At 45.4% G+C, this 19,430-nt stretch overlaps 1 protein-coding gene across 1 annotated transcript in view; it reads right to left on the reverse strand.

The window, feature by feature from the left end:
- Nucleotides 1-4,334: 4,334 nt before the first annotated feature.
- The window catches only part of insra (insulin receptor a), a 44,257-nt gene continuing 29,161 nt past the window's right edge, over nucleotides 4,335-19,430 (reverse strand). Inside the window, exons 5-18 of the mRNA XM_031560360.2 lie at nucleotides 18,217-18,431; nucleotides 17,421-17,547; nucleotides 16,755-17,005; nucleotides 15,501-15,668; nucleotides 14,788-14,986; nucleotides 12,986-13,269; nucleotides 12,323-12,462; nucleotides 8,452-8,608; nucleotides 7,986-8,085; nucleotides 7,814-7,881; nucleotides 6,006-6,235; nucleotides 5,469-5,579; nucleotides 4,736-4,895; nucleotides 4,335-4,468 (exon numbers count right to left, since the gene is read on the reverse strand). Coding sequence (XP_031416220.1) covers nucleotides 4,335-4,468; nucleotides 4,736-4,895; nucleotides 5,469-5,579; nucleotides 6,006-6,235; nucleotides 7,814-7,881; nucleotides 7,986-8,085; nucleotides 8,452-8,608; nucleotides 12,323-12,462; nucleotides 12,986-13,269; nucleotides 14,788-14,986; nucleotides 15,501-15,668; nucleotides 16,755-17,005; nucleotides 17,421-17,547; nucleotides 18,217-18,431 — 2,344 coding nt within the window. The remainder of the gene's footprint in view (nucleotides 4,469-4,735; nucleotides 4,896-5,468; nucleotides 5,580-6,005; nucleotides 6,236-7,813; nucleotides 7,882-7,985; nucleotides 8,086-8,451; nucleotides 8,609-12,322; nucleotides 12,463-12,985; nucleotides 13,270-14,787; nucleotides 14,987-15,500; nucleotides 15,669-16,754; nucleotides 17,006-17,420; nucleotides 17,548-18,216; nucleotides 18,432-19,430) is intronic.

A 19,430-nucleotide genomic window follows, 5' to 3' on the forward strand; every position in this document is an offset into this window, starting at 1 on the left:
GCCGCTCCCACAGACCAGCTGGGGAGACTCAGCTTGAAAGACCCCTTCCTCCTCCCCATGGACACTGAGAGCTCGGGGGCTGGGGAGGGATCCGGTGTGCTGGGGCTCAGAGCGGCCAGTTACACCGAGAGCAGAGCGGGGCTGGAAAGCCAGGGGCAGGAGCACTGGGGATCCGGTTGGCCAGCCTCAGAGGGGCAGGAGGCAGAGGCTCGGCCAGAGAGTCCCAGCAGAGATGGCGGCTGCTGGTACAGCACCTCCCCGCCATCCAGCAAGAACATGATGCCCTTCCGGCGGAAGAAGAGCACCAACCTGCAACCCAGCGTGTCCTGGGCAGATGACGACTACTGGGCCAGCTGGGACGGCTGGAATGAGGTGATCAACTGGGAGGCCAACGGGCCCTCTAGGCGCAGGGGGAGGAACCGCAATCGGGAGGGCAAGAGAAACAGCCACAGTTGGGGCGACACGGGCTGCCAGCGATGAACACAGGCTGTGGTGACGTCTCTGGTATGCGATGACGATGACCATTCTTTTGTCTGGTTGAAATTTTGCAAATATATAATATATGTAATACACAGAGTATTAAAGAGATCTATATATATTTTTTTTAAACTGGAACTGCCTGTCTTTGAATTTGTTTTGGAACTCAGGTGTCTAGGCTTGGCGATGTACTGCACTGCCCCCATGTGGAATGAGGAAGAGCAACACATAGTGCTCTCTGAAAAGTGCCAGTCTCACTCCCAGTTGTGTTTTTGAGGCCATAGTCTCAATCAAATCAATGTAGTTTATTGAAAAACATATCTGATAGAATTTCTAGTCCAAGTGGCTAGGACACTGTACTGATGGCTGTTCTGACTGGTGGCAAATAAAGTGCACCACAAAAATAATCAGCAGAATTTTAAATGCTAAAGAACATTTTCTTTTCCAAATTCATTAGAACTCCCTCCGTCGACTGTTTTCTCGGGATGTAACTGAGACAGAGATTAAACACAGGGTCAGATGACAGTTACTAAAAGTGTTAAGGATAAAAGAAAACGTAATGGTTTGTTACTATGAGGTTAACCATCCGAAAACAAACCAGATGATGCACTCATCTTCAAACGTCTGAGTAGAAGTTCTACTTGCCATTTGTGATTTACACAGGAACACACCAATACAAACAGTAAGTAAAGGCCTAACCGATACAAAGAATTATTCCACTGCTTTGGTCATTTTGTTTTACATAGTGTGGCATATGTTTATTATTTACAATACCGCAGCCTGTACAGTTGCAGATGTTATGTTTTGAAACCCATGAAAATGGTATAATGGCAGCCACAAGTGAAGAACAGCCAAACTGAGAGTAAAACCATGTGTGTGCGTAGAAACACTTGCATTGGATCAATGAACTTGTGCAACCAAACTTCAGATTCATCCCCGACACATAGAGGCAGACAGTGACAGGAAGGCATCTGGTATGCAAAATCCAACCACAGCAGACAAGAAATGAGGTTCTGCCCCAACAATGTTGTTGGCTTGCGAAGTCAGCCATAGTCCACTGCTGGTCCCTTTTCCATTGGACTCGGGACCATTTTACATACAAATGAGTTACTGTTGCGTAACTGAGTAATGTTTTCATGTACACAGACATTTCTTTTTCTTTTTTTTTTTTTTTTTAAGAAAAAATTAATCTCAGCCCACTCCAGTTCTTTCTCTCTCTCTTTTACACAGAAATGAACTGACATTCCATCATCTACTTTCAACGAGAATCAAAGTGAAAAAATAAGTATTTTTCCTTCTAACAAAATATCTCGTTGCCCTTCCTGTGGCCGTTCCTTCATTACTTCCCAGAGCCTAACTGGCTTAACTCATTCTGGGTTCAGTGAATGTGTCTTTTGGGATATACTTGAGTGGACATACATTTTCTGAACAGTTACACCAACAAACAAATGAACAGGAACCATGATAAACTGATTGCTCTGACCATGCAAGAAATGAAGACCATGCCCAGGAGCTCTTCTTGAATGCACCTCACTGCTTTCCTTTTTTATTTACAGCAGTATTTCAAATGTTCTTGAAATTAAGGGCTGACATCTGAAGCCAAAGGCATCTAAAATACTCCTCCTGTGTCTGATAGAAAAACAAAAACAAAACAAAAACGAGCAATTGGTGCGACTGGCAGATCAGAGATCCAGAGGATGATTAGTAGGATTTTTTTTGGATTAGAAAAAATAAAGATTAGAGACAAACATGTAAAAACATTTCTACAAACGGCATTTTTTTTGAATGACAACATATCAACTATGTACAAAAAACATCAATAATGTATTTATATATATTTTTCATCTTCTATCCCCACTAAAATATATCAAAGCAGCAACTATTGGTCATTCTGAGGAACCCCTGTCAAATGTTCTGAAAACAGTTTAAATATCCTTCAGCTGTAATGTAAGAACTGAAAAACTGAAAGCAATAAGTGTAAATAAATTAAAAAGTAATGTCCCGAAAATAGTCATTCTCTGTGAAGGTTTGGAATACTGAAAAAAAAAAAAAAAAAAACGAAGGCAGAGGGGAAGGTTCCCAGCGCGTGCACCTCATCCGGACCGCTCCCCCAGTGAAGAGTTTTGTTCGTGGATGGGCGGAGCAGGACCATCATCCCACAGTTCCTAAAAGCTTATGGTAGTTTGCAACTGACACCTCGAAGACAGAAAGCAAGACACACACACGCACACAGCTCTACTGCATGTTCATAGGCCACAGATAAGATAAGGCCACTTCAGCTCCTGGAGAAAATCCAGCAGGGGAGGGATTGGATCGGAGGTGTGGGGTGTGGGGTGTGTGTGTTGGACTGGATCGGGTGTGTGTGTGTGTGTGGGCTTCGAGGTGGGAGAGACAGGACAGTCTGTTTAAGGTTGTGTAGTTCAGCAGCCTTTTTGGTTTTTATGAGGTTCATTTCACAGTTTGTTCCATTTGAAACTTGGCAATATTTTTCTTAAAAAAAAAAAAAAAATTCAAAAAGACAGGTGAGGAGCAGAAATGTTTCTTTTTTTTTTTTTTTTTTTTTTAGCTCAAATACAAAAGAGGGCCAGCACGCCCTGCATCGTCATACTGTGGCAGCAGAGAAGATAGAAGAATGGGAGAAAAAAAAAAAAAAGTCCTGAGATCATAAGATATTTTTTTCTGAAGGGCCACTGTAGAGCGTGATAAAAGTGAAATCTATAAAACGAGGAAACAAAAAAATATATATAGTAGCTGTAATTCTGTTTTAGGGTAGGGCACGTGTGGGCGTGGGATGGGGTGTCAGGAACCAGGGAATATTACGAGGGGCTGGAGCGTGGCAAGGATAAAATGCGTCCATTCTTTTTTCCGCCGTTCATGTGCGTGTAGGGCACATGCTCCTCGTAGCTGCCGCGCAGGCCCACAGACGAGCCCTCGGTCCCGGTCAGGCTGGCCTCGCGCTGCGAGTACGACGACGGGTCCAGCGGGATGCTCTCCATGTTTTCCAGGTCCATGTCGAAGTCCTCGGTCTCCGGCGGTTTGTTCTCCTCGCTGTAGTAGAAGGAGACATCCTGGAAGGAAGGGTGCAGGTCCTCCCGGAGCATCTCGATGATCTCCTGGAAGGGCGGCCGCATCTTCGGGTTGTAGTGCCAGGACATCTGCATAAGGCTGTGCCTGTGTTAGGGCAGGAGGGAGGGAGAGAGAGAGAGATGGGGGTGAGTTATCAGTAGATCTAAAACAGACCCTTATTCATTTACTGGTGCAGCAGGCCAAAACACTTCAGAAGTTGTTCGGCATTTTTCGCCGTTTTCTCCACATTTCTGCCTAATCGTTCAGCTGCATGGCACATGGCAACAGCAATTTCATATTTCTCTGCCGTTATCAGTAGATCTGAACAGACCCTTATTCATTTACTGGTGCAGCAGGCCAAAACACTTCAGAAGTTGTTCGGCATTTTTCGCCGTTTTCTCCACATTTCTGCCTAATCGTTCAGCTGCATGGCACATGGCAACAGCAATTTCATATTTCTCTGCCGAGAGACACTCACAGGCGGTCTGGACAGTTATCGGGCCGGTCCAGGTATCCCCCCTCCATGACGAACTTGAGGACCTGCTCGTTGGACAGGCCCTGGTAAGGCTGCTCTGCTAGAGTGCTGATCTCCCACAGCACCACCCCAAAGGACCTGGCAACAGGGGAAACAACCAGCAGTAGTCAGCACAGACACACACACATCAACATTTATGACAAACACATAACAGAATTCCACTTTTTTTGAAGAACACATACACAGGACTCCACTGCTTTGACTGCTTTGACTGCTTTGTGTGTGTGTGTGTGTGTGTGTGTGTGTGTGTGTTAGCTCACCAGCAATCTGAGTGGGCGGTGAAGACCCCATCCTTTAGGGACTCGGGGGCCATCCACCTAACTGGCAGCAGACCCTTCCCGCCCTTTCTGTAGTAATCTGTCTCATAGATGTCCCTCGTCATCCCAAAGTCTGTGAAAACAAACAAACAAACACAAATGAAAAATGTAGGACTGACACACCAGATTGGCCAAATTAAGTCTTAAGGAAAAAGGATGAAGCCTCAACACAGACATTCCTTGGTCCTGATTCTTTTTTAGAGTAAATGTGTATTTCACTTCTACAGAATGACACGGATAGTTCCTGGTCTGACGTCACTGACGCCAGTGTGCTGCTTGTTCTCTGCGCTGGCCCAGAGCTGCTCATGCCACATAATGCTTTCTGAACCCCCAAGCTTACCTCCTATCTTAACAGTATAGTCCTCGCCCACCATGCAGTTGCGAGCTGCCAGGTCTCTGTGCACAAACTTCTTGGCGTTGAGGTAGGCCATTCCGTCTGCGATCTCCGCTGCCATCTGGATCATCTCCTTCAGGGTGGGGGGCGGGCTCCCGGGGTTGTTCTGAAAGACACACACACACACACACACACAAACACACACACACACACACAGACACACAGGAAACACAGGGTGGTAAGAGAACACACAGGAAACACAGGGTGGTAAGAGACTACTGTTGGTCGACCCAAGGAGCATGAAGACATATGTATATCGTTGGATGCATTGGATTAAAGCACCCGGTAAATAAAAAAAATGAACACACTTCTGAGCTGTATTGTGAGGGGTTTAAGTGAACTGTACTATACATTTACAGTAATTTGTGCATGACTCCAAACTTCATGGAAAATGTTAGACCAGAAGAATAAAAAACTACTAGCAACATCCTAGGAGGCTTGAACTGATGTGTTGCTCTTAGGCGAACACCAGTATTTACTACAGAAGCCGAGGACACGCAGAGGCTGATAATGGCTCAGTATGATTGCTTCACACAAACCAGGCCATCACAAGGTTCTGTAAAGGTTAGGTTCTGTAAAAGGTAAGGTTCTGAGCTCTGTAAGGTGCTTTGAGACAAGGGCCTTTGTAAATAGTGCTGTATAAATCAGTGGAACCGAACTGAAATTGAGGTGAGTTTACCTCAGCGTCAGGGCGCAGGGATCGCAGGTAGCTCTTCATATCGCCGTGGGTCATCAGCTCCATCACCACCAGGGTAGGTTGGCCCTTGGACACCACACCCAGCAGCCTCACCTGGGAGAGGGGGGCAACAGAACTGTCACACTACACCACTAAGCTAAATGAACCCCACCCTGTCGTAACTATTGCTTCACTTCAGTCCTTTTGTTGCTCTGCTCTCTGTGTCTATATAAATCCACCAGCATAGGAATTTAAAGCTGATATTTAGCTTTGGTTGCAGTCAGCTGTGGATATACCCAATATAATTCAATTCCAATTATCAAGAGAATAAAATCTATTCATAAATCTACTTCAATTCATCAGAGAATGAGAAATATTTATGTTATAAGGCAACATTTGTTTTTGTTTGTTGCGCTATGAAGTGCTTCATGGCATAAAGGCCTATGCTTAATTGTCACTTCTTCACGCAAACCCCATGCCCTGGTCAATGCATGACTAACTGCCGTCTTGCCCCTAAAACCCCCTCAGTGGCGTACGTACCACATGGTGGCAGCTGAAGGCCTTCATGACGGAGGCCTCATTCAGGAACTCAATCCTCTCCCTCAGGCTGGCCGACTCGTTGACCGTTTTCACGGCGACGCGCATCGGGGACTCGCCCTTGATGATGTCCTTGGCCATGCCCTCATACACCATGCCAAAGGAGCCCTGGCCCAACTCGCGTAGGAGTGTGATCTTGTCACGAGGAACTTCCCAGTCATCTGGCTCGTACACTACACACAAACACACTCATCAGTACATGTACAACATACAACATACAGTACAACATCATTCTTGGATACAAATGTTATTGTCTTAACAAGAACTTATTATGTTATTGTCAGAAGCATTATTCAAACACCATACTCTTTTTTTTAACAGAATACAAATGATCATAAATCATAAATCACATCAATTCTGGAACAAAGAGAGATATTTGGTTCCTTTATGCCAGTGGTTCTCAAAGTGTGGGCCGGAGACGTGACAGGTGGGGCGTGAATGGACGCGATGAACGGGAGATTTTTTTTTTTTAGCCCTGATCTATGGAAATGCTGTCCTTTACAGAAAATAGATTTTGATTGACGTCGGCGTATTAATTGCAGCGGCACAATTTAAAAAAAAAAACTTAGTTTAGTTAGGGCTGTGTACTGTTCTCGCTACGTGTTTTACACGTCCAGTGTGTTGACAGTCAGTTCAACAGTCAGCCAAACTTGATTTCACGAGCCAGGTAGCGAGCGCCTTGCTCCTTTAAAACTTATGAGTGAAACAATAATACACAAGAAACGGAAAATACTTAGACGGTATCTTAACTAAACACAGCAAGTTACTATTAGATTCATTACACCAAGAATCAGGGCAACAACAGATTACAGCATAGCTGGCTAATTAGTGCTAACGTTAGACACCAACGGAGTTATGAATGAATGGTGTGCTAACGGTCACATATTAGAACGTAATGTATCTAAATGAATAATAATTACATTTTACGTTTCAACGAACTAACACAGTTCATAGAATTTAAACATAGGTCACTTAAACATATTTATCACAGTGTGAGACAGCGAAAAAACGTAGTCATTGTTTTCGAGGGTGCGAGGAAAAGCATAATTTAATAGAGGCTTACTAGATATGTGCGTTACTAACTGTCACAGTTGTTCCCTATCCCACGTGACGAGTATGATGTCAAAGTAAAAGTCCGTCAACAGACAGAAATACAATACTGTGTGCGTGCAGGGGTGGATTACCTACCGGGCCTACCGGGCCCATGAGCTCAGGGGGGCCCTAAACCAGAGCCTCTGCGTGAAGTCGCTGTTATTAACTTTGCTTGCTGTCAATTGTTGACTTTGTATTTGTTAATATCAGAGGTGGCTTAAATGTATCTCTTATTTATGATTGGAAGCGGTGTATTTTGTTACAGGTCCTGACCCATGGTTTCATAATCCGTGTGTGTGCGTGTCCATAACAACAATACACTACAACATGAAAAATGAAATCACTCCAAGCAATATACATTTGCTGACCTAAATAAGATGCTATTTGTTATTACTTGAGGTTATTTCAATAATTGACCATTTTAAGCTTGGCCTACCATTTTATGGAAGCGATGAGGGACAGGTGGGGCTTGAAAAGGCCCCCTTGTTCAAAGTGGGGAATGACAGAAAACTTTTGAGAACCACTGCTTTATGCCATTAGGTCACACCCAAAGAAAGACAGAGGAGGCAATGTTTCAACTGCTGTGACTTTGTAGCATCTTGAGTTACTCTGACCCTACAATATAAGAAATGGAATGAATGAATGAAGAAGCGGATCACCTTCATCTGGGCTGAGATACTCTGGGTTGGGAGATGTGTACAGGCGTCCCGTAGGTCCCTCAGTTTGCCTTGGGAAGAGAGCAAGGACACAATGAATCAGTCACATCTTTCACATACCAGCAGCACCGGTACCACAACAAACAAACAGGGAAACAAAACAAGAGGCACTCACTTCTTCTTGAACATGGCGAAGCCGACACACACCACCAGCACAAGCAGGAAGCTGCAGATGACGGGCCCGATGACGATCAGCGCGCTGGTTGGGTCCACTCCTGTCAGGATCACACACACACAGTATAGAGTCAGTCAGTGCCGTAATCCCTGGTACGACCAAGCCAGATGGATATTACATTAGACATTTAAAGACAACGACAGGAGATTTCGGCCCAATTGTGGGTGGGAACGTTGTGTGTTTGAAACATTCTAAACCAATCCAATGCCTTCTGAAGCGGTGTAGGTTCAAGAAATAGCAAAAGTGACTCGTGCTTTGTTGTGGGTGGGTCTCAGGAGGGACTGAGTCGCCTCTCACCGCAGTTCAGTACCAAAATATCGACAAGTTGTTACGTCTGTCCCTGTAAATCCCCGTTTTACCAGAAATCTACTAAAGGTACAGACAGAATGGTGGGGCAGAGGCTTACGGTCTTGCACGTAGAAGTGTCTGGGCTCCGTCCAGGAACCATTGCCCGCCAGGGAGGTGGCACGGATCCGCACCGTGTAATTCCCAGAATACACCACTCTGAGATTGCAGCCTCCATCCATTATGTAGTTCTTTCTAGACACGCAGTGATGCAGATCCTGCAAGAGAACATTGCTGTTGTTACCCACTATGCAGAAAGCACCACAATGGGCAGATTGACCACTGGAGCAAAGGAAGAACAGCTCGTCTTCATATCCGTCATAAATAATATTAAAAAAATAAATCAAATGAAAATAAAGCAATCATAAGAACATTTTAACCTTGTCTGTACTTCTGTAAATCATTCTGTATATACAATGGAATAAATGGAAATCATTTCCTTGCAAAATTGGTGGAGTTTTGTGGGCAATTGGAGGGGGGAAAAAAACATTTAAAAAAAACCAGCATTAGAGAAAACCTTAGCATCACCACCACCATCAACATGTTTGTTTGGTAAGACCTTTCGTACAGCTTGTTCATAAATAGCCTCTAATCTCTTTTTCTCCCAAACATCGACCCCCACTCTGTCTGTGTGTACACATTTCCATGGTAACAAAAATCACTCCTAATATTCTGAGACAAAGGCACCCAACGGTCAGGATTGTTTTCAGCGACACTGATAAATCCAGGGATAAACATTTCGTAAACAAGACGTACGCAACATAGAGAACCAGACATAACCTTTCTCTTTCAGTTATGAAAGACAGCATGATGGCGAATAGACGAGCAAGGAGCACCAAACTCTTCACTCTCACAAGCTGTCCTAATGAATGTTCGATTTTGGAGTATTTCACATAACTATATTAATAAACCCTGTTAGCTTCAGCCACACCAGATGGTTGGAGACAGACATATTAGCATTTCAACTGGACCCCTATGCCTGGTATTTCCTCTCAGGCCCCCACAATCACACATTGACCCCCAGACACACATACCACCTCAAACTCCCCCCAAGCAGACATATCGTCCACATCCTCTAAAGAGTGACATCAAACACATACATCAGATAACCCCCACATACTTAGGCGTCGTTTACACAGAGTCTAGTTTGCCTGAACCCGGATTCATTTTTGACACGGATCCTCTTTTTTATTGCGTCTACACGGAGCAGTGTCAAGAGAAATTTACGTCTACATGAACCCAGCGGATCGGATTTAATCCGCTGTAGTACATCTCCCAAGCATGTTGGTGGCGCTTTACCGGTGCTGAAGAAAATGGAGAAGAAGACAGGAGCATGTGTATAAAGTGACAGAAGACAGTAGTCAAGATCCAACTAGCAACGTTTAGCCTAGCCGCATAGCCTACACTTAATCTGCACAGTAACACATTATGGAGGTAAATAAAATCAGTGGTCAGAGCAGACTGTAGGTTAAGCGAAAAAAAATTCTATTTTGTATTGATAATAAAGGGTTTAGAACAGTGCAACAAAGCAATGCGCAACATGACATGTCTGTGAGTTGTTTAAATGCCTGTGCTTTATGGAGAGGCTGAGCTTGAGCACGAGAGACCACAATGCAAGTGGTGTGGATCCTGGATGTTTCATGGTTTACAAATGCCTCCAATTTCATGGTTTTATTACTAACAACAAATGTAGACTATTGTTGAGGGCTTTGTCCTTCACGTACTGTACCTCTGAAGTAACGTTAACGCTAGCTAGTAGGCTACGCAAGCAGATATCGTTGTCTGACAGGACTAGAGCTAATGTAACATTCATCTTTATTATAGACCCTTTTGAAACTTCCGTCTATAATACAAATCTTTTCACGTTAGATTGCTCATATAGGCTATTGCTGACACTTTTAAAAACCGGTATTGTACAATGGTCTGATGCAAATAGATTCCCGTAATTTCCGGACTATTGAGCGCACCTGAATATAAGCCTCACCCACTGAATTTTTCAAAAATAATTATTTTTAACATAAATAAGCCGCACATGTCTATAAGCCGCAGGTGCCTACCGGTACATTGAAACAAATTAATTTTACACGGGCTAAAATGAATATCAAAAGTAATACAATAGTGATGCATATTATTGGTTTTGCCAGTTACGATAAGTGCACTGTTGCTTTAAGAGAGCACAGTTGCAAGAGTCAATCAGAAGCTAGAACGTTAGATTGGAGACAGAGAGATATAAGAAAGACGCTAGTTTGAAACCAGTGAGCTAAAGAACTTGAAAAGACTGGATTTGTATTGTAGTAAACTTTTATTTTCTAAAGTGTTTTGAGTTGTGTTCTGTCTACGCCGGTAGACTGTGGTTATTTTGACATTAGTTAAGTTATTGAGAGATACTGAGAAATCGCGTGGAGCTTAAGCATCCATGCGGCTGCATCCATGCTAGCATCCTAGCTCCACAAAGCCACCGTAAACACAAAGCCACCGTACCATACCACAGGTATCATAATCCATAAATTAGCCGCGTCATTGTTTAAGCCGCGAGGTTCAAAGCATGGGAAAAAAGTAGCGGCTTATAGTCCTGAAATTACGGTAAACAGTGATAGATTAAAGTGTGGCTTGTTAATGTCATCCCTTTCCTAACAACATCGATTTAGATAGATAGATAGATAAACTTGTATTAATCCCGTTAGGGAAATTCACGTGTAATAGCAGCAAGGTTTTAGGAAGACATATTTAAAAAAAAAAAAATGATGCTGGAGAGCTGCTAAAACAGGCTGCGCCATGGCAACCCATTCCGTTATTAAATAAGGCCGGTCGTGTCCGTTGTTCTGGCTGGTCTCAAAAATGACGTAGGTAGAGCAGCACACTATCCCAATACAAACAACTAAGCACGGTAGAAAAATGTAAGGTCACGAAAAAGGCGCCACGTCATATACATTTAGTTTATGTTGTTGCTGTTATGAAGTGACGCAATGGGGTTAATAAGGGTTCAGCCTGAGGTTGCGAGGCGATCACGTGGGGCAATGACATCATCAGATTAGAAAGGGTTGCGGATCGGCGTGCGTACGAACACCAATCCGCGGACAGATTCGAATACACACTTTGGACCCCCGATTCGAAAGAGTGCGGATTCAGTGTGTGGACCCGCCTTGTTCGTGTAGACGAAAGGTCGATCCGGAGACATTTATCTCCGGATTCAGGCAAACTAGACTCCGTGTAAACGACGCCTTAATTAAACCCCCCCCTTGCCAAAAGGTCCGGAGTAGCCCACACCCCAACATTTCCTCCAGACGGATACCTGTGGATAACTGAATTATGCCATTGTGATGATTCTACTCTATATAACCTACGTATTTCTGTAAGGTCATAGAAGACTTTCCTCGTGACATGTGACCGTGCTATCCGAGGTTACTGTGCTACGTGTCGGAAATAATCAGAATCAGAATCACGTTTATTGGCCAAGTAGGTTTGCACCAACAAGGATTTTGACTCCGGGTTAAGTGGCTCACATTGTACTTACACAAAATATACAACACAACAGCACCACGGTCTAAGAAATCTAAGAAATATATATAGGGAGGAATGGCTATATACAGGAGCTGTGAACTGTGAAAACAACAAGTAGTGCAAAGAAGTGGAGAGTGCAAGAGATAAATATTAAATGGTAAGAGAATGATGTAAGAAGTACAGTATATACAGCCTGTATAGTTGGGAATGGGGTGGAATAGGTGTAATAAACTGGTTCTTTCGCTAAGCCGTCTTCCACAAGTCTCTTCCTCTGAACAAGCTAACTTAAACCAAGGAACCAACTTTGGCCTTTTCATCAAAGAATTCGCCAAGAACAGCATACTCTTTCATTTCTTGAAATATTGCTACAGGTTATATAGAAATTCTGTGTGTAGGGCTGTTTGTTCCTGTCTGTGTGCGTATATATATACCTCTGTGTCTCCAAGTCTCTTGTAGCTGACTTCATAGAGGATGATCATGCCGTTGGGGTCTTTGGGTTCCGTCCACTTGATGTGCGCCGTGTAGTCAGACACTTCAAACAAGATGGGCCCAGAGATGTCATCCGCTCGGTCTTTCAACGGCAAGAAGAGAGAGAGGAAAATTACACCAAGGCAAATGAAAGTGAAATGAACTGAAGACTATAACTCAGGGAGGTTTCAGCTATATTTAAGAGGAACAGGATCTGAAGGGGTAGCCTTTTTTTCTGTAATCCTGTGTTGACAGTATCTACATTGAGTTCCTGATTGAGCTCTGGATCACACCATGCCTGATCCATGCTCTTGCTGTCGGGATGCTGTGAGTTTTCCTCCTAATGAACCGTTGTGATGTATATATGAAAACACTGCAAAACAACAGGTTTGAGGACGCCAGAGGAAATTTGTACTCGTTTGAGAGCAACAAGGTGAACCATTATGTGTGTGTTTATGAGGGCAACAAGTAGACGGTGTGTGTGTGTGTGAGAGAGAAATAAGAGAGTGCATGTGCATACGAGTAAGTGCCCTTAAGTGAAGTGTGTCTAATGGGGCGAATGCCCACTTCCTAAGGGGCTCGGAGGCTGCGGTGTGGGTGAGGGGCGGGGGTTAAGACAGGCGTACCCTCGGGCATGGTGCGGGCACTGACGTAGGCGGCCATGCTGCAGCGTGAGGGGTCGGAGTCGTGGTTGCAAGCGTGGATCTCAATCTGGTAGCTGGTGAAGTGGCGCAGGTTGGAGATGACGGTGGACTCCTTGATGAGCACCTTGAGCTCCAGCTTGTTGGCCTCCGCCTCGTCCTCCGCGGGGCTGCGCGTGGGGCCCGCAGGGCTGAGGGTGCTGGAGGGCGTGGTCACCACTAGCGTGCGGTTGGCCACACTGCCCAGGGAGCGACGCTGACGCGAGGGCCTGATGGAGGAGGAGAGAGAGAGAGAGAGAGAGAATACAGAGCAGGGAGGTGGGGAAAAGAGAAAAAAAAAAAAACACAAATGTTGGTTAGAGAACGAGTAAGGAATTTCTACTGAGCTATAACTAAGATATACCCCAGATGATGTGAGGTGGGTAATGGACAGGGAGAAGAGGCCACGCTGAGGGATGAGAACCATAAGGATGTGAAGGTACACCACAGAAGTCCATATGAGGAAGGACAAATGGAAAGTGTGTGAGAACGTGTGAGAATAGAGGAGGTCAGCATCAAGACAATAATCAGAGCTTTAAAAAAAAAAAAAGACTGCTACCCACTATGTCATCTCATGGTTTTAATGCCTCAGCTTTCAATAACTCATGATTACTGATCGGTCACAGAGGTACTTGAACTGAGCTGAAAACATCTAGACACACACCAGATCCACGACTCACATTTCACCATTAAATGGCAGGAGGTGCACACCATGTGACCAAGCATAAAGCCACTCAAGACAACTCCCACAACTTGTCCCCGGCCTTCGCATTGACCTTTAGATTACTTTGCAACAGCAGAGAGACATGGGTAGTGATGTTTTCCAGTTCATGTTTGTCAGCGGGATGCAAAACATAGAAAGTGTGTGAGATGACTGCCAATACATTTCCAGGCAGACCGGCATGAGGCTTTTTTTAGGCCAAAAAAAGCCACCGGGGACACGACCAACATGGAGACTTTACACAACTTCCAACTCTAGCCAAGCAAATTTCTCGGTACTCATTTTGTATTTTTGTTTTGTAGGGGAGACTTCATCTTGTGGTGAGTAAAATATAGAAAAGCACATATATTGCACACAAGCCCAGCAGCAGTCAAAAGAATTTAAGATTCACACGCAGCTCTTTCCAGCTGAATGTCATGAATGACTGCACTCTGCATTAAAACTCCAAAGTCTGTTGGCAGCGGTAATACTGTCGGCTAGGAGATGTTTAGCTAGTTCACAGCCTGGCCTTTTGGGTCCTAGACTGCCCTCTGTCATATCTGTGACGGTAGACTAAATGCCAGGGCTGCACCGGCAGGCAGAGCTTGGGTGGGGGGTGGGGGGGTAACGGGGTTCTAATGCCAGCGGGAAGCTGTCGTCACTCGAGCCATCTGTCTAGAATGGGCCACTGAAGGCCACAGACACGGCGCAAGAAAAAGACAACTGCCAAGGCTACAAACACACGTAGCCCAATGGCCAAGGCTGGCCTGTAAGAACCTTGAACCTGCGGAGCTGGCACACTGTGCCAATAACAAGCTGTCCTACAGTCTACTACTTCTTTTTGGAAACTCTCAATGACGCATACACCCTGCCTTCATTTTACATTCCTGAGTTAGACACCACACCTCTACTGTTGTGCTAGAAGGTGTTTAACCAATCAATAACTTTCCGTGAATGTTACTGTTTACATATATGTGGATGTTTAAATTTTTTCATATTTGAGTGTGTGTGGGTGCGTGTATGTATTGGTGCCTACGGTCTTCCTAACCTGACGGTAAAGACTTCGTTGTGGAGGTAGTTCTCAAAGGTCTTGCGGTACTCTGACTCCTCGGCCTCCTTCTTGAGCTGCTTGTCGGTCTTGGGGCAGGCGCAGCAGCGGCCCGTCTGGCCCTGCTCCTCTGTCTGGTTCCACTTATGCTCCTCCTCACTGTCCACCTGCGTGGGCATGCGCGACGGCAGCTTCATGCCTGTGGAGGAGAGAGAAAACACACACACCACACACACACACACACACACACACACACACACACACACACACACACACACACACACACACACACACAGTCAGTTGCTTTTTCTAGGACCACAGTCTGTCTACACCAATCAACATCATCTAATGTCACAGTGGATGTCCCCCTTTTCCGCAGCCCCACACTACTGCAAGGAACAGCACACTCTGCAGCACACTTGCTATGGAGAGGGAGACCCTGCTGCCTGAGCCAGCCTTAGGGAATATGAGTCCACTGCCTCCTACAAGGGATCCCTTCCCACACACAGAAATGTGATCCTACACTTGATAAAAATAAAACGACACACACACACACCTCGTCTCAAACAGGGTATCATTGTGTCCACTAGGGGGCACTCTACTAACACCGGTGAGTCTGTTGTGAGTGTGCTGTGAGGTCTGTTGTGAAGGTCTGGGAGGGGTAGTTGGGGGGGGGGGTTCTAGTTGTGTTGTGGTGCTGGTGTCGGGCTTACCTTTCTGGCAGTAGTCAAACTTGTAGAGCTCGCTGGCCTCGGGCAGCTGCTGGCAGTAGACCAGGTAGTGGGTGATGTTGCCGTTGGGGTCGTTAGGGGGCTTCCACTTCAGGATGATCTGAGACGATGAGTTAGACGAGGAGATGGGATCCAGTGGCACAGAGGGCTCTGAGAGGGACCACCAAAATACACACAAACACACACACACACACACACACACACGCACACAAAACAAAAACCACACAGACAGGCGCACACACAAAAACACAGACACACACAAGAAAGAAACCATCAGACCCTTTCAAGAATGAGAACAGGGAACATGTTGGCCACCATTTCCCCCGTAATTAAACATAAGGGTGAGAAGCGATGACAGTGGTGGTGCCGGACGAGTCGGACAGCATTGCTGAGCGCGGCGCTGGATGGCGAGGCGTCAGGCTGGGGGCCGGATGACGAGCGCTTTGTCTCAGACAGACAGCAGTCAGCCGGCCGTGAAAACACGCCACTGCTTTGATATGGTGCCACACCAGCTGCCGGAAGAATGTCTCTGACACACACATACACACACAGATTGCAGCCAAGCCGTGTGGTTTATCAGGAGGCAAAGACAAAACAAGTTAACACACAAGACAGACTGGCAGACACCTGTTATTACCGAAACCAAAGCACCACACGCAAACAACCAAATCCACTCCCACTTGGCTCACTCGGCTGAGGGCACAGGCTGAGAGATTTGACATGGGGCCTGGCCTGCGACCTATTTCAAACCGCTGACCTCATTCGCCCCAATCAGACCTGTGGTTGGCCACACACAAGTGCCCGCCAGCGCACACAGCAGGTAAACAGGTAACCAGGAAAACGGCTGGTTTGTCTCAAGGTTTGTTTACAATCAGGAGTGATCCGTATCTCAAACACTTTGCAAGCTTGGCTCAAATGGTGCGCAAGTCTTTTGCATTTTGTGTATAGAAGGTACCTTTAGGACCAAGTGGATCCTAAAAATCTGGATAATTCACAAGAAATCCCTCTGCGTTTGATATACTTTAATCATGGAATTGTAGGACGTACATTCCAACATTCCATGCTGCATGTGTGCGTGTGTGCGTGCGTGTGTGTGTGTACTGCGTGTGTGTGTGTGTGCGTGTGTGTGTGTGCTGCGTGTGTTTGTTTGTTTGTTTGTTGTGTGTCTGTGTGTGTACTGCGTGTGTGTGTGTGTGCTGCGTGTGTGTGTGTGTGTGTGTGTGTGCGCACACTCACTGGTGGCGTTGGTGCGCACGTAGATGATCTTGCTCTTGGCACCATGGACCTGCCGCTCGTCGGAGGCGGACAGCTGGGTCTTGACCATGATGGCGTACTGCGTCCACGGCTTCAGCATGGTGATGAGGTAGCCAGGGTCGGCGTGCTCCTTGCCGTCAGTGGCGCGGGCTGGCGGGTCCACATCAGCGATCACCCAGCTGTTTGAGCCACAGGCGTCCTGCCCGTCAAACTCAGTCACGTTTGCATAGGGCCTGCAGGGTGAGAGCACAGGCAGCAGTCAACATCATGCCAGGCACACACTTGGGTGTTGGGTGTCTCAGCGCCTCACAAAACAGTCAAGGAGTGAGAGCTCTTCGGACGATGCCTACACACTAAACGCGTGTGCTGTAATTCTAAAGCCATTATGTAGTTGCCAACACATTTTCAGAATCATGACCATGGATGTAAATCATAAGAATCATAAGATGGGTAAAACACGATGTTTTTGGATTTGTGAAACATGATGACGCAGATAAGGAGATCGGTAGCAATGCAGTGGTGTGCTTAAACGTATACTTCAAGGTTACAAAAACAGAGAGCAACATCAATATACTGTTCTCAAGAAGATGTTTTACACGCAGAACCCAGTCTGTGCACGACTAGTGGTGGGAGCTGGGGGACACGTACGCTTCTTTGTAGAGCACCATGAAGCCCAGCAGGTCTCGGAAGTCTGTGGGCCAGAAGGACTCCCACTTGAGGAGGATCTTGTCTGACATGGTGCGGATGACGGTGTACTTCAGCTCGGCATTCTCACCTGTGGGGCACAGCCAAGTGAGCAGAGACGAGTCAGGAGAGAGGACGGGAAGCAGGAGAAACCTACTCGGTTTTCACTGAAGAATCACTGGAAGATTAAGCTTTTCCTTCTTCCTTCCTTCCTTCACCTTCTGGTTTAACATATTTAACCCCTATTGATATTCTTTTATATAACCATTATTGTTGCTAACAATCTTTATTATTTAATATTTAGTAGGTCGCTTAAGAAGAGTGTCTGCCACATACATTAACTAAAGTATGGCTTTACTACACTACACTACTAGGCAAAAGCAAGGGATGGTTAAACTAGGGATGCACCGATGCCACGTTTTCAGACTGAGTACGTGTACTTACATTTGTGTACTTGCCCATACCGCTCACGGTACAAATACTTAATAATTTGCCCATGCCGGTGTTCTATCAATTTTTCAGACGTAACTGTTCCGGAAGGGCAGCAAAGAATAGCAGACAGTCATAAAATCCTACTATCAGCTGTTACCAGTAGGCAAATTTGATAGGGCAGTAAAAAATACCAGCACACCTCTTGACTTGACATGAGGTGGTATCCGTACGTGGCATCAAAGCATATTTACCAGATACCTGATAAAGGTATCGGTGGATCCCTAATGGAGACCATTAAAGACCGCTGGAGTTCAGCGGAGTAGCTCACATAGGGCCTGGTCCCCGTTGGTCTTGGAGGCAATGTCGTCCTTGACCTGCCGGCCCTTGGTCCCAGTCACCTCCTCCATGCGTCGGATCTCAGCCATACACAGCTTGGAGTTGTAGTGGAAAAACATGCGGCCGCTCACGATGGTGATGTTGTGCTTGTTCCAGTCCCACAGCTGACGCAGGTTCTGGTTGTCCAGCGCGTAGAAGGAGTAATTCCTAGAAGAGAGAGGAAATGGCGTAAGAGCCAGAGATAAATTTAATTTCCCTCGGGATAATTAAAGTATCCATTTATCTATCTATCTAGATGGACTGTGTATACGTATGTACAGTTACTACTGGCGATGGGCATTCGATTAAATTGTCTTAATCAATCGTCGGGAGAATTAACGATCGATTTTCGATTAATCATTAATATTTTTATATTAAAATGCACTGAAAATAGAAAAAACACAGCGTGTTTCCTCATTGAGATCTTTATTACAAGATGGACAACTCTTGTGGCAGTTAAACAGGATCTGTTCAATGGTTACACTTGAAAATATGCGCTGCTGTAGGCTACTCTTAAGCAGCGGAGCCGACAGCTAGAAGCCGGTGCTCATAAACTCACACAACTGACCCTCGTTTTTTTTCCCTGTCTAACTAATTAATCTCACATTTTGAAATTCATTAATCTAGATTCATCGCGATTGAAAGTTTGTTTTTCTTCTAAAGACTAAATCTGATCAATTAACGAGTAATCACTTCAGACAGTGTGTATTTTAGACACTGTTGTTTAATTGTCTTTTTTTCGTACTCTCTCGCGGTCATACAAGGAATGTATGTGAGACACAATGGTGCCCCTCGACGGTAAATCGTAAGAATTGTCCCCTGAAGCAATTCGAATCACCTCAGTCAGCCCACCGTCTACAACTATGTTGATGGGCCGACAGTCACCGGCAACCCAAACTGCCACAGCGTTGGTAACCTTTTCACGGACTGGTCTAGTTATTTTCGTCGTGGAGTGTGGGTTGGCGACCATCTAACCTGGGACTGCTGTCGGGTGCTTTGCATTAAGCTGATAACTTAAAGACGAGCTGCTTCTGTGATGCTACTTTCAGCTTGACAAATGCTACATACAACTTTAGTTTTGTCGATTGGTGATTTTGCCTCTTAAACAGAAACTTTCCGCCCAACAATCCCTCAACTCTCTCCATCTTCAACTACCGTCTCTGTCTC

Source organism: Clupea harengus, chromosome 22, assembly GCF_900700415.2.
Source record: "Clupea harengus chromosome 22, Ch_v2.0.2, whole genome shotgun sequence".
NCBI classification, from domain to species: domain Eukaryota; kingdom Metazoa; phylum Chordata; class Actinopteri; order Clupeiformes; family Clupeidae; genus Clupea; species Clupea harengus.